The 16,505-nt window shown below is 33.5% G+C and overlaps 1 protein-coding gene across 1 annotated transcript; it reads left to right on the top strand.

Moving 5' to 3' along the window:
* Positions 1 to 270: 270 nt before the first annotated feature.
* LOC128226648 (carbonic anhydrase-related protein 10-like) lies at positions 271 to 16,121 on the top strand. The gene is made up of 10 exons (XM_052936609.1): positions 271 to 681; positions 7,067 to 7,132; positions 11,604 to 11,740; positions 12,880 to 13,068; positions 13,818 to 13,913; positions 14,144 to 14,210; positions 14,573 to 14,730; positions 15,023 to 15,133; positions 15,387 to 15,426; positions 15,571 to 16,121. The coding sequence occupies exons 1-10, from the start codon at positions 630 to 632 to the stop codon at positions 15,594 to 15,596; spliced, it is 942 nt and encodes a 313-aa protein (XP_052792569.1). The 5' UTR covers positions 271 to 629; the 3' UTR covers positions 15,597 to 16,121.
* The last annotated feature ends 384 nt before the right edge of the window (positions 16,122 to 16,505 follow it).

The raw sequence follows: 16,505 nt of genomic DNA, 5'->3' as shown, positions 1-16,505 counted from the left end.
GCAGATTCTTGAAACCATGTCGCGACAACTTTCCGTAACTTTCAATTTATCGTATTTCGTGGAAAGATAACAGGCAACCTGATCAAGAAAGGAATTGGGTAATTTTAAAGCAATTGGAAAATCTTGGGAGTATCTATCAGCTTTGTAGACAGAGATGTTCATAGCTGGCAGTTTCATTATCGGCTAACCAGTCGGAACAAACAACGCCTGACGATGGGTACTTTGTAATCGGACTTGCAGATTTAATACGAACAATAATACTTGTCTAATGACATTCTCGATTCGTTCTCTCAAAGGGAGGATTACTATTACCGTTCTAATCATCCAGAGTGCTTGTTTGTCAGAATTAAAGGAGTGTAGTTACAGAGACCCCAATCGCAAGAAAGAATTAACCGGTGTAAAGTTATGTTAACAAATTGTTCATTGACGCTTGCACATGTGTTACAAAAAAAAGAACTATGATCAGAAAGACGATATGAAATTATCTCACAACAATATTTAAGAGTATGTTCATAAGCGAATTATTTGTGATGGATCTAATAAATTTAAAAAGGACTTGTAATTAGAAGTCTCGGTTAAGACAAAGTGTGAAGGAAAGTATAATAAAAATAACCCATAGGGTTGCAAGTATGGATTCCAATATTATTGTGTTAATTACTATTTTCTTTTTCCTTGAATCAGGTAAGGTCATAAAAGATTCATTGCGAGTGATTTGATGACGGTGGTTTATGATTTCTTACTTTCCTTACATTTACATTTTATGGTGAAATTTTTAAAATGCCTTTAATGTTTTATCTTATTATTAAAACAACGTTTTTATAACGCTCAATTGGTAGCAAAAGTTAATACATAATAAACAATAATGAACGTTTTAAATGTTACATCAATATTAATACCGTTGTGTGATTGTTACTAAGAATCCATATATATTTGGGATCTCAGATAAAACGTTTTTGATAAGACATAGTATATGTTATTTTGGTGAAACAATGTCTTACCGGTCCAAAGGAAGGAAACAATACAAAACAATTATATTCTTTGTACGTTGGCAACACATTTTCGTTTTATTCCTATCTTGTTTTCTGTTTGTTTGTTTTCTTAAAGTATATGTTTTAAAATTTCAAAGAATTTTATATGTAATAAAAAGGTCATAACTAATGTTTTATACGTTGATTAGAATAATCTCGAAGTGACTTGCCAGTTTGGTGATTCTACATAAATTGTGAAATGGTGGGTTCAATTTATTTTTGTGTCTGTTCACGAAAGCATTTCATATCGCGTTAAAGGCTTAAGTAGTGGTTCCAAAGATGAACTTCCATGATGGTACAAAATATGGGAGTGTTTACAAAGCAAGCTTCCCTGAAAGCTTAACAACAAAGCTTAGTATTCAATTTTTACACCAAATTGACTTGTTGAAATCGTTCAGACGCTCTAACAGACCCTTTACATATGCAAATCCGTCGTATATCAAGTAAAATGTTCCCATAATAAATAAATGTTGAATGAAATATATAATTACCTTATTTTGTAACAGGTATTTTTTTCCAAACAGACACTTTTTTCAAGCGCAACTGATCTAATTTATTTTATTTTGTTAGTAAATTATCAATTTTAGGTGCTATGTCTCACAGAGTGGGACAATTATAGAATTTCTTACTTAATTCCTATTTAAATATTAATTTTTCCCCTTTATTTTGGATATGGCATCGCGAATATTTATCGAATGAGTGACGAATGAGATATTTACTGACTTCAATGAAACTGAAACTGTATCATCATCATTCAATCAACTAATTTCTGTATAATTTGTGTACAAAATGTTTATTTGTTAAAGCCTTGTTCATCAGACACAAAGCACAGAAGCCTTCTTTACTATTTATTCTGGTTTAAAATTGCGCTGTTTGGATTCGATGTAATCAAGCTCCCAAAAGAAATTAATGAATTCCATTATGTTTGTTATTGTACAAAAATGGTTTCTATTCGCTTCAAATTCATGTCCTCTTAATATTATAATTACAAATGTCCCACACCAAATGACAATGTATTCTAGGGAAGTATTTTTCCATTTGATTAACAGCATCCGTTTTCTACTTCAGTCCGAATACGTCGGAGCACTTAAATGGTACCAACGCGTTATTGTGAAGCATGCTTGCGCCTATAAACAAGTTTTGTATGTGTCTCTGACCTGTCGGAAAGACTGAAACATTTGTATTTAAATATATGAGTCATTCTTTGGGTATTTTCATAACCTAACACATGGATTATTATTTTCATTTTAATCTAATTAGCTTGGTAAAACCGGTTTTGCCCGCTCGAATGTTCCAACTACATGTACATGGTTTTTGTTTCTCTTCGGCCGCTCGCCACATTATATTTTTGTCAAAAATGTCTTAATGGGTTACCAACAATACAAAGATCAAAACAATTGAATGTTTTGTTTAAAACATTTAATTTTATACATAATAATTCAACATAAATATCAAACATTGCAACATATGTCATACTATTATATACATGATATGTTGTATATATCGTTTTAATCCGCTGCAATATATCATGTATATAAGAGTTTGACAAACCATGTATACAAGCATATAAACAAATGTTTACCAAAGCGTTAAGCTGTCTGTTGTTGAAGTCATTGATTGACCATGAAATAGGAAGCTGCTCTGTTTAAAAAAAAAAGAACAAAAAACAATCGGTATACTCGAACATATTTTTACCGAGGAAGCATTCATGTGCGTTATGTTTAATAAATCATTTTGTCTTTTTGATTTAGGATACATTTAGGTATATTTAACGTCAGATAAAATAACTTTATCTGTCTGTAATTCCCTCTATGTATACATGTTTTAAATTCGCTTTTGCTTATGGAATACAATGGTACGTTTAGCATCAAATGGATCTAAGCATCAAATGGATCTTAAATCATTATTATCTTTGGTTCTCTGCATGAAAATAATACATACTGGTTCTTCAGGTGTTCTTCGCTTAGTCTTGTCTCCTTCATCTGGGCTCGTTTGATGATGGACAACAATTATTGGTGTATGACCAAAGTATGATGGTATAACTATAATAGTATATTGGAAACTACAGAGACAAACCCAGTAGCAAATTAAATACCTTAACAAGGCAATCGCAAACCGATACTTAACAAGACACATAATGTGTACAAAAACACAGACAAGCCACATAAATCATGTTTGGAGCAACGCCAATAAAGCTATAATTGTTGGCTTGCCGCCACTTGACTGTCGGTGTATGTCTAGCTACTGGTTTTTTATCACTCATATATTGTCTGTCGAATGTTCTGGCTGTTTGAAAAGTTTCAATATAATTGTTTCATTAAGAAGACAAAATTCAATTACGTAAAAAAGCATGCATACAACTTTGACACGAAAGTCAAAATATCTTTGACACGATAATAAAATAATGTATTTCCGTTCTTTTGAAGTATGACAGATTCGTGGTCGTTATCAATCAGATCCTAATAAACAGTTAACTATTATAGGCTAAACTTAAGTATAAGGAGTTGTTGTTAAATTTGTTCTTAACAACGAATACACAAACATGTTGTTTTTAACGTTTCTTGTTTTTATTTTGTTTTAAGTCTATCACCAATTAAAAAAATACACCATGTTTAGATTATTACAAAAGTATCGTAAAGCAATGACAACCATGCCAGTTAAACCTCCACACAATGTCAGCATCGTACGTTCCTCGACCATACACGGTAATGATATAGACAAAACAATCATATTGACGAGACATTGGACAGCCATATGACCATCAATGAGATATATGTTAGCAATAGTATGATGCACGCATAGATTGTATAATTTAAGGATTTAAACTTGTTGTATTTCGGTTCATCGGTTCATGAGTGCAATGCATATGATCAAATTTGTCATCAGTATACACATCATCATTTCTTTATCAGCATATACACTTGTTGATTAGCTTTGCACGGTTTAGATAGTGATCATCTATTTAATTGTTAATAAAATTAAGTTGAAATGAATGATTGAGAAAAGGGCGGACTGAGCCTAGCGAATGAGCCCTTTCTTAATCATTAAGCTATTACTTCAGGTTATCTTACTTAAAATTCAACCTCATTGGCTGACGCATTGTCAACGCAAAATCTGTAGCAGGGAGTCTTTATCGGATGAGTGGCAGCAGGCGGATCTTTAAAGACTCTCGAAAATTTAAAGTCTTAATGCTTAAGCCTAGTATTTAATGGTTGCTCATCTGCAATTTGATTGGTTGGACATGTAGGTTGTATGCTAGGGAAAAAAGAACAACACTATTTTTAATCCATCCTTATAGCGAGTTATGCTTACATTGTCTACAAACATTGGTGTGGACTATTATAATATATCGACTTGTATTATACATGCATTAGATAATCACAATTAACTCAGCAATATTCGCTGAAGTATGTATATATTGTCCAGTCAGTGTTTTGAGATAAATAACCAATATACCAATATAAATAACCAATATACATTTGGATCTAAATCAACCAACATAAGATGTTGATATATATATATATATACATTTAAACGTCAGAGAGTAAAGACAAGATAGTGAAATAAAGTCATCATACATTTTAATAAAATATTGAATTATGATTATAGAACATGGTAATTAAAAACAGTTTGAAGAAACATAGTATACCATAGTCATAGTCATATCAACACTACACCCCCTGCCCTTCTGATAACCTAGAATAGTTGATTAAAACTAAATGCGAGTACAAAACTAAGAAGATTTATTTTATAACAATACGCTGCACTGAGCAGTTTATAATGGTATTCGTTTTAAAGATATTCGTAAACATCGGAGTAAGTCAAAGATTTTGAGTCAGATTTAGAAAAGAAGTGAACAACGGCCTTCCTACTGTTCAACTATATGTACCTAGATAAATGGATGTCATAAGAGGAAAGACTCTTTCAGCCAAGGACCTCTCTGCTCATCAAAGCGTCTATTCTCAATAATTGATGAGAAGTGTTGTCCCCGGAAGGGGTATTATTCTGACATCCAACAAAAAACTTCCCCGTTAGATACCGGATTGATTGCCACCTTAATAGCGTTTTTACACATCTCCAGGAAAAATTCAATTCCGACAATGCTGTTCCACGATCATGGCCAAATCAACAATACTTTAATACATTTCGTTTCTGTAATAGTGCTGTTTTAAACAAATTTAAACAAACCCGGCTTAAGCCTCCTCTCGCATTTTTGTTTGATACAATTTCGGAATATTTGTTTCCCATGAAAAGGATATAAAAGGCAGGTAATATAGAATGTTTTAGCAGTGACGCATATTTAAAGAGGCTTTCGACAATAATGATGATGTTCTAAATGATTTGAAACCAACGTCGGAATGGATAAGTTCTATATAAAATTTTGTTTAACTATTGGTAGGACTGTTGCCTTATCCAAATATCTAAACAAGCGATATTCTCCGAGACGTTGATGTTGGTCCGTTTATCTCAATTAGCCTATCGTGTAGGGCTGTGTTCGAAAAATCGTGTTGTACGGTCAGGTTTATTCTTAAAGTTATCTAAGAAATATTGTGAGATAAGCTAATTTCGTTACTTTCCCTGCCATCTCCGAACTAATAACACGAACGCTACATTGCCTACACTTAAGTGATCATCTATATGAATAAACCGGAAACGATTGCATCAAATGATATCCCTACAGACTTAAAATACAAATATGTTTGGATCGAGTCCAATGGGCATGGATTGAATAAAGCTTTATTCGGGAAGAATTTGCGTCCACATTATAATCTTTATTCGTTATTTGACAGTAATCATTTATGCGATGCTTCTTAACAAACAATGAATTGTGTTATGAATCAAAAAGGAAATATGATACCGACAATGTCCCCATCAACTCAATATAAATAGAAGTGTTCCTTGTTTAGCAACATTGATGTAATTTGGAGTTCTCCTTTCTGGACCAAAGCTTATGAAGACATTCATATGACAAGTCTAATTTCTAACTTAAAAAAATATTTAACATATTACGTTATCTGTGTAAATGTTCCATACATGTAACAAAATGGTTGTTACAATTACAGTAAGAAGGAAACTTTAGCCTTTAATGAAGATTTGAAAGCGTGCGTATTGAGTCTGTACTACAGAAAATTAACTCCCGAGTATCAGTGCTCAGAAAATGATATGACTCAATACGATTTCATATGGCTGTCCTTTAAAAAGAACCGGAAATACCCGATGGGGATAAAGCACTGACGTTACAAAGAATCTTTCATATTCCATTCGTTTTACAGCATTAAATGCAACTAATTGTACAATATCAGTGTTTTAAAATTCAGAAGGTTAATCATTAATGTTTAACAAAAAGGAAAGTTTAAATGAAATGACGTTTTGCATTTTGCTCCTTTAGTGGAACTATTTGTAATCACGGATCCTGACTATTACCGGATGAGAATGCACTTATTTAGGACGATTCCTTGTTAGCATGTACTAAACTTTTAATATCATGGTCAAATTTGGTACGAAAGAAACTTATAGTGACATTTCTGTCCTTCCCTTGAGTAGAACCTTGCTCATATATCTAACAACACATTCAGCAACTTTTCTTGAAATGCATCTATTATACTAACTTTAACTAATGACATGTCTTATTGTTGCGATCATGTTGTCAGCCTGTCATTTCTCAAAGTATGACGTCAAGTGATTTATTGTTTCTTTTAAACATAGGCATTTGATTATATAACAGGATTGCAGGACTAACTTGCAGGCTTCTTGTATGACTCTACGACACCATTTTTAATATCTTTAGACGCCTACTAACCGTTGATATGCTGCTATGCATAATGTTACTGGAAACAGTAACATTACAATAGAGATAAACCTGAAATGATTTTTCTGCACGTTCTGAAATGACTTAATTTCAATGAACGTTTCTTAAATCCAGTTTTTGCCTTACTATTGTTTAATAAAACCAATTTACATACTCTTTTACAAACCACTTACTCATATGTATTTATACTATTTATACATAATTCATTTTTCTTCTTTAACATCTTCAGTGTTGAGCTACTGTCCAGCTGCGGATCATTGGAGTGGTTGGTGGGGTTATGACGGATATGCCTCAGGTAAGCTAAGCATATAATGTGCAATGGAAATATAAAAAGCTATTCCGATACATCACATGGTCAACAATTGACCTGGTTTACAAATGGAAAGCTCTGCAAGCCAACAATGTCATATGGCTCGCCTAAGTACATTCTAACAAGACTGATGTACATAATTTCATAGGAACCAACTTTCATGTTGCTACTTTTGATTTAAATAAGTTTCTCACGGCTTTGCCGTAGTCAACAAAGATATCGACAATAAGAAAGTACGTGGGAAGATATTCTGTTGTATATGTTGAAATGCCGTGCTTAAAGTAATATCATTACATATTTCTTGTTTGTGATTTAATGTTCTATGTCTTTGGCGTTTGCCCAGTGCCATACACCGGGTTTATGTGAAAACATTTTGCTTCTGAGCTTGTTTCTGTAGCTTTTCGCATACATATTTATAAATATTGAACCTTAATCTAAAGCAATCACAAATTGGTGAATACAACAATACTTTTTTAATAAAAGAGACAAAATAAATCGGAACTACGCGCAGTTTAAATTTTTGTTATGGACGATTAATTTAAATTGTTGTTAAAAAATCGTGCTGTAAGGTAGACTCGAGTTGTTAATACGTTTGTCTCTTGGTTTAAATTTTGTTGCCTGATCGTTGTAAGATTTCAGCTACTAGCCAGTTGATATTGCTTAAATTACATTGTATAACAATTAATACCACATATGGAAGCGCCTATAATTTATCTTATTTTTGACAAGAATAAGGTTTCAGATGACTTTGTATTTAAGTATATGGCTTGTGACTATTCCCCGAGTATAATTACAAATTTCATTAATATCTGTTTATAGTGTTAAATCCATGCAAGAAGTGTTTTGAGAATAACAGGACACAAGTGTGAGTAGTATAATGACAGTTTGGATACAGATGCCAATAATACTAGTCGCGCAATCAGAATCAGGGTGTCTCTTTCAGACACTTTTCTGCATAATATTCATGCACATACAAATACTGAAAAGTTTGTAGCTTTTTGCATAAATGTTGAAATATCAAAGTATTCTATCCGTAAAGTATTCAGCTTAGACATCGATTCTCAATGCATTATGGTATCACTATTGGCTAACGAAATAACATGGAACAGTTTCTACTTTTGGTGTTACGCGTTGACAGCTGTTATTCGAATGGAAAAAAATGATATATTTTAGTACCTTACTATGAGAATCCATGTCCTATTTTTTTAAATATGCATTGGTCGCCTTTATTTTACTTCAATTTTTTTTATATTATTACAAAATCATTGTAATACATACTCATAATGTCTCGCAAGATTCATTCATTTAAATTATAATATATATTAATTGGTCTTATAGCCCTACTCATCTAAGATTACTAATTTCACTAATCTACTCTCATTACTAATTCGGATATACCAATATACCCTTTATTACTCGTAAACACTAATTAGTTTGCTACGTAAAAAGAAAGAAGTGGCATACGGGAATACGTAATTAGACTTAAAAGAACATCAGACTTCTGAAATTTAATAAAAAGATGGTAATCCAAAACTAAGCGCCGACAAATTTCATTGTTTTCAAGATCATCTGGAGTCTGACACAGACTAATGTGGCTTTTAAAACACACACTTTCTTATTATCAGACTTAATTGCTAGTCCTAAATTAAGAAGAACTTGCGTAATATAATTAAAAGGAAAAGATCACGCTAGTCGACTTGCATGTTTGTGCATGTAATGAATTATTAGAATTTATATCCTAACTTGCTTCCCTAGGCATGTAAAAATGGGAGTTCTCAGTTTTGTGGATGGCCATATTTAAAAATTTCTGTTCGGGTGGATAATGGCTAAGAACTTTCCCAAATTAAGTTATATATATCACCACTTCATAATATGCTTTTTCTTCCATATGAATACACCATACGACTCTACATTTCAAACTCCATTTGAATTTATAAATCCAAACTAAATATATTACATCCTTCTGAAAACCTATAACATTAAGTTTTATGTCTCCTAAAGTACACTCGAGTTGTGCACTAGCTATACCAAAGTTTGAAAAAAATGACTATTTGAATGAAATTATTCATTTGAGGAATGGGTCAATTAATGTGCCATATATAAGCACTCGATTATGGAGGTAATATATGTTGCGTCAGGAAATAATCTTGGTGCTGTATAATAGCAATTCGCAGGCGACAAGGGCAAAATCTAGGTGCAAAACTGAAGTAAAGAGCCAAGGAAAATGTCACAAATGGTGCCATAGAAAAGAAATGAGCTGTAAGAAGGGCCAACCACGGCTCCATATTAAAGCAATAGGTGAGCTGAAGGCAGTCTGTTTTGTCATTTAAAAGCACTTTAATCAAAAGGGAAACCCCTGGTGCCATATCACAACCATCGAGATGGGACAATGCAAAGCCTGATGCCATATATAAGCAATGAGCTGTGGAAAAAAAACAATTCCAGGTGCCACATAGATTCAATAAGCTAAGGATATGGCCGACGCTGATGCCACATAAATTAAATGCGCAGGGCAAGCTTTTACAATGATGCCCAATAAAAACAAGCAATTTGGGAGATGTCTAGTGTCTTACACAAGAAATGAGCATTGAGAAGAGCCAATCCTGGTGACATAGAAAAGCAATGAGCTGTTTGAAAGGCTAACCCTGATGACATGTTGGGTAAAGGTTAATCCCGGGTATGCAAAGAACTATGAAAAGTGTCAACCTTTGTGTTACTTGAAAGCATTGAGCTTTGGAAAGGACAAACTGTGGTACCCCGTAAATAAATAATCTCGGTGTAGGACCAATACTGGTAACATATACAAGCACAATGAGCTCCTGCCACTTGGAACACACTTCGACAAGCAGATGACCAATACCTGACGCCATTTGGTAATATGATAATACTGACTGTCAAAAACCAGAATCATTTTCTTTATATATTGGATCTTTTCAAGAGAGAGAAAAACGTTTTCAGTTGCTTAGAAAAAAATATTCCGTTAAAATATCCTGTATCTTGTAAATGAATGGTGCTAAATGAGTTTAAATATAAAATATGTTCATCCTGATATGGTGACAATAACTGGCAGTTCATAAAATACCAAAGGAAAGGTATCTTAGTATAGGCAAACTATTGACTTGGAGACAAATGAAAAATTATTTCTTACTTTCAGACAATGATATTCTTGTATCTCCAGATGAAATTTTTTGGGCGTCAATTATGTTTAAAGCAGAAACCTAGATTCTATTGATATGTTTCTGAATAATTGCTAAAACAATATGAACAATAAATTATAAGACTGCAGTATATGTAGTCACTACTCATTAAAATCCGAAATATATCTATGGTAAGGTAATTTGTTACATTTCATCGATTTTGACACCTCATAAGGAATGGACACCCGAGGAATATTTTCTACCAGTTACTGTTTAATTTCATTTCTTTGTTTTGAATTGAATTGCAAAGGATGAAATAGGTCTACTACAAGTTACACATGTACCGATGCGTGTTTTATATAAAAAGCAAAAGCCAAACGTTTGAAACAAAATCAGTTTACCATTTCATCAGTTCAAGCAATGTCAACTGTTTCGGTAGGTGTTAACTGCAAGTGCATTCTATAAAATATGTTGTTAATGTAAATTCCTTGAGCTTCACATATTCATTGAACTTAATTCCAAATCCTTAATTAGACCAATGTTTGTTCCAGTGCAAGTGACCATTTGTTTATTATCATTTGTTTTTTCATTGATTGGAAACAACTTTTGATGAAATAAAAGCGTTAAATGGTATCATTACTATAGCTTTTGCCATCAAAAAAGTAAAAGTTCAAAAGTCCTCTACGAAATTCGGAGAATAAAGGTATACTTGTCGATACAAGCATGCATCATCACTTCTACTTCTATAAGCTATTTGTGTTAAGTGCAGATTTTTACAATGCACAGTGATACTGGTTCGTGTTTGGCTATTCTTTATGTATTACATAAAATATTAATTAATCTCAAAAGCACTGTGCAATTTTTAGACAATTTATCATTATATTTCCCATTTAATAGTTGGTCCACACATGCAGCCATTATGTTATACATGTAGACATATAATCTGGTTATTCATTCAGGTCTGAGTAGCTTGTACGATAAAACGACAATTGGGCGATACACAGTACGTGTATGAACAAGTCTATTATTGACATTAAGCCACGGGTAATCCAATTCTGCCCACATATGTAGCCATTACGTTATCAACATATACATATATACACATATATATATATATATATATATATATATATATATATATACTGGTTTCCCGTTCAGGGATGAGTTCTGGTAAGACCATAACGAGGACAAGGTGATATGCAAGACGGGCAAGAACCGATCTGAGTATCTCATTGACATAAAGCCTATGGTCATCCTATATTGACCACTCATGTAGCCATTACGTTATACATGTATATATACACTTGTTTTCCGTTCAGGTCCGAGTTCTTGGGGAGACCACAACGAGGACTGGGTGATATGCAAGACGGGCAAGAACCAATCTCCCATTGACATTAAGCCACAGACCCTCCTGTTTGATCCACAACTACAGCCATTTAAGGTCGACACTGCGTCGGTACGTTTTTTGCAATTAATCGATTCTATTCAGAACCGAGTATACAACCACAATAGGTACCAACAATCAATAGCACATCTGACAAGGTAAACTTGTAAAGAGACGGTACTACCACACGGCAACATCTATATCATTCATGCACAAGAAATAACATTTTTGAAAAGAAATTGAGGTACATTTTAAGAACCTGAAAAACAGTGTTAAAACAGTAGTATTACATTATAGCACTGAGGCTTGATGGGCAATGATGGCACGAAGAAAAAAACACAAACAAAACATTTACATAATATTTAAAAAACATCATGTTAGTAATTATGAATTGTAACGGTTGAACTTAAGGATTATTATGATAATATTCAATATTGTAGGTTCAAAAGATTAAAAAAAGTATCTCCCATGGCCGAGAGTGTAAGATAGGTTCATTCCGACCCGAGCGTAGGGTGTTTTGCGGAAACGAGGTTTACCCTGCGCAAGGGTCGGAATGAACCTATCTTACACGAGCGGCTATGGTAGATGCTTTTTCTCCCACCTCAGTTAAACAAAATAAAGTAAAAATGTATTTTTTTCGCTGGAACTCTTTTGTGCTTAGTGAAAGTAATTGCGTATGGATATACGATAATTCGTAGTTGTCATGGATATACGCACAGTGATACACATTATGTTAATAGCCAAATAGTTCTAAGGAGAGTGAAGCATTATTTCTTGAAAGGTGCGTGAAAACTTTTTTATGGTAACATTTGAAGCGAGAAATAATTAATTAGCGTTCTAAATATTGCCATAAGACAAGGTTTCCATGATGCTACAGACGACAGTTTTCTACAAGGGAGGTAATTACTATGCGGCGACCATAAAAAAAGGAGTTCCATACGGGCATTTTACCTTCGTGGGCAAGATAAGAATTTCTAGCATTGTTAAATTATGGGATCGACTTATCTGAGTTTGGAGAAGCACATAATTATCTTTTATTTTTCCTCCATTTAAAAACATGTTTTCTTACTTCTGCTCTTAAAATAAACATGTTCAACTGATGAATTATCGACACATAAAATATCAGCGAACAGGGACAGTGACAAAATGATACAAACAATGATTAATAGTTTTCAATTTATTTGCCTTTTTGATATATCTCTTTATATAAGGTCAGCGGTACGTTTCGCAATAACAAGCGAGACCTGACGTTGCTGGTGAACAACAGTAGTCCCGCTGTAAATTTCACGGCGGGGCCGCTCTCCTACACCTATCGCCTCTACCAAATCAAGCTGCACTTCGGCAGAGAAAATGTTTCAGGGTCAGAGCACCACATCGACGGCAGGCCTTTTGCTGGAGAGGTACATAATTTACAAGTGTATTTAATTAAACTAGCACAAACCATTCCTTAACAGAAACCAGTACTGATCAGCCCACAACACATAGCTCCCAATATGGCTCGGATGTGGCAGCTATGAAAGTTAATGAATTTGTAAAAAGAATTTAGCATATTTTTTTTATTATAAAAGAAAACTAATTTAATTGTATATCTCGTAGATATGTTAATAAGATTATAATTAAAGATAACCTTAAAACAGAAGAATTCAATAACAGAGTAGGAGGTATGCAACGGACTAACTGGTTGTAATTGAATGGAACCGAAACATCTATGAAAACAATTTGAGATGTATGACTAGCCTCATAAGACTACATCGTTATAGATCGGAAAAAAATGTTTTAACATATTCTACATATACGTCAAAACGAGCATTAATTATAATGTCACTACCACGATTTCGTTTTTACAGTTTGAAGTTTAATAAAAGTTATAATGATGCTACTAAAAGTTACATGTTTTGTAATATGCTCAAGCAAGTTTTTTTACATTCATATAACGTAGACAAACGAAAAAAATGCCATCAATCTCTAAATAACCAAACCATTGTTTTGTCTGTCTGGCAGCGATTTGTTCTTATCATCGGATCAGAAATAATTGTTACCAGACCGTTTGCAGCTCCTCCTAGTCATATATCGAATCATCATACACGTCAAGATCAATTTGCATTAAACCATATTGGAAGTCTCCAGTACACCCCTTCTTCTCTTGCAGCTTCAGTTTATGGCCTATAACTCCGATTTGTATGCAAATCACTCAGTGGCGCAAGTGAGTCCCAGAGGCGTTGCCATCGTGGCGGTGTTTATATCCGTAAGTTCGGAATCATTATATTTGGCAAACTATTCGACAATGCTGAATTGGCGCTTGATTGTAATATTTCTATGGAAGAATGTTATTGACCACGGACGAGTAATTACTTTCGTATTACAATCTCAATTTGGCTATCCTGTATTGTATTATCATGTTACAAGGTTCAAATTGCGTGTATTCATTCTATATATGGTCATAAATGTTCAAGAACTTGTGTTTCTTTACTACAGGTTGGGGATTACGATAATTCTGCCTTCCAATTTCTCCAAGAGAAGTTTTATATAATAGACCAACAAGGTATAATCAGCACGCAAAGTCAGAATCAAGTACTAAAGTAGATATAGGAAATATATTTCTATTGCCTAAGAGATATATGAAATGTATCATTTATTGCATTATTTCATTGTGAACGTTTTGTTTCCGTGCTGCTTTATAAATTGCATATTTAATGCAATATATCCTCTCCCTGACCAGCTCATTTAAGGTATTAGAATATATCATTTGTTTGCTGCTTTAAGTGTTACCTTTCCATTTTATCAATTTGAAACCTGAACTAACAGTTAACCATTTAATAGTGTTATCACAAATATTTATTTTTCATTCAACATAAAACGCAATGATATAAAGAATTCATCGTCTAAACCATTTTTCAATTTAAGATTCATGTACGGATGTTGAGTATCTACCAGTTGACAAGTTGTTACCCGAATCTCTTGACCACTACATGACATACGCTGGATCGCTGACACAGCCTAGCTGTAGGGAGACGGTCACCTGGATCATATTGAACAAGCCCATGTATATTTCCTCAAAACAGGTGAGATTTAATACTAGTACTGATAAGTAAGAAATTATAAATATTTCTAAAAACTTATTATAAGTAACCGAATAGTTCATATTATTAATTAAGTATCTCCAATTAAAAATCCCTCTTATCCGTTGTGTAAATAGCCAATGTTTTTTATTACATTTAAAGTCAAATTGAAAACAGGGGTATTAATACGTCTATTAAGCCCTAAGACGCTACATCCATTAATTCATCTGATTTGAGATAGGTTCAAAAGATGAGGTCAGTTCTTCTTTTTAAAACGAACCTTCCTTTTTTGCAGATGACAGATTTAAGAAGAATTCCATACCAAGAATGGAGATTTTCAAACGCCAGACCTCTTATGCCTTTAAATCGTCGGACTATCCGAACGAATATCAACTTCAGAAATCAAGTGAGATTAAATGTATTTATTTTTCCAAGTAATAAAGCAATACAGTTATTGGAAAAGTTGTTCTAGATTTTTATTTAAATACTTGTTTGGCGAATCGAGTGTTAATAGGACAGCTAAATAGGTACTATTTAATCAATATTACAATATAATTATATAAGTTAGAACTCAGTTGTAAGATTTAATAATACATGCTTTGCGATTGACGCTTTGTGTAGGACGGAAACCGATTAATTTTGTAATTATCTTCTTTCAGACACGGCTGTGTTCCATGGAGATCGCAAAGCGATATATTGGTATGCATCCAAATCAGTCAAATTTGATTATTTTCAGATTCTAATCAAAATCCTAATTAGAAAGGCTTTTTATGCGCTTACATAATTGTTAAACATGTGCCCCTAAAACATAACGTCAATGTGGTTCTATCCTCTCCCTTTCAGCAAATCCCGACGTTGGATTGAGATAACGAGGCATTTCATCCCTAGTATTCTCCTAATAAAAGCATTAACCCACTTTGAACCTAGTTCTTCCAACAAAAGACAATGTCGAAAATAAACTTTACGTATAGCTCAATAGTGTCCTATGAATATATACGGGATATCTACGTTTCGTGGATCTAGGTGCTGGAGTGCGATTAACACTGGGTCCAAACTTAAATGCAATTAGAAATGTATGTTCTCGCATTTATACTTATCGTTAAAAGTGAGGGGAAATTTGATGTGGAGAGTGTGTTGCTGTTAATAGCATTAATAGCATTATGTTTAATGGAATAACGGTCGATGCAGTCGACACTCCTGAACACAAAGCTTATGTTTGATGGTTTCTGACGATGGCCGAGAGGAGCGTTATTGCAGTAAAGCAAACAATATACTCAGTGCGTATAAAGGCAGTCCTGCCTAAATTGTTTAGTGATAAATTTAGCAGATGATGTTGTTTGAAACGAACGCTTGAATGTGTCAATGATACTAAATAATTGTGAATCAGATGTTTTAAGCTGATCAAAGTTCTCGGCTTGTTTGTGATAAACGCATCTGCTATGAGTGTTGTTTGTGCTAAAGCCACAGCAGTGGATATAAATGACTCTTAGAATTGTGTTAAAGACATACAATGGTGCTATTTGGCATGCTCATAGTCATTTATATTATTTTATAAAGTCTGTTTTTTTTATTAAGTTTCCATTTAGCTTCGAAGAACGCCATTCCATCAAATATAGCTGAGGATTTACGGTTCTTGCATTGTGAACGCGGTAAGGCATTAAAACTTGCTTCCTTCCATGGACAGGACCTACGGAAACGGTATACAACGGTGACAGTGGAATCGGAAATAGAGATTCCTATTAACTGGGGACGGAGCGTAAATTTAGGGAATTATTTTA

Source organism: Mya arenaria, chromosome 3 (assembly GCF_026914265.1).
Source record: "Mya arenaria isolate MELC-2E11 chromosome 3, ASM2691426v1".
Classification (NCBI taxonomy): domain Eukaryota; kingdom Metazoa; phylum Mollusca; class Bivalvia; order Myida; family Myidae; genus Mya; species Mya arenaria.
Note: the sequence above shows the minus strand (reverse complement) of the source record. Positions and strands in the feature narration are given on the sequence as shown.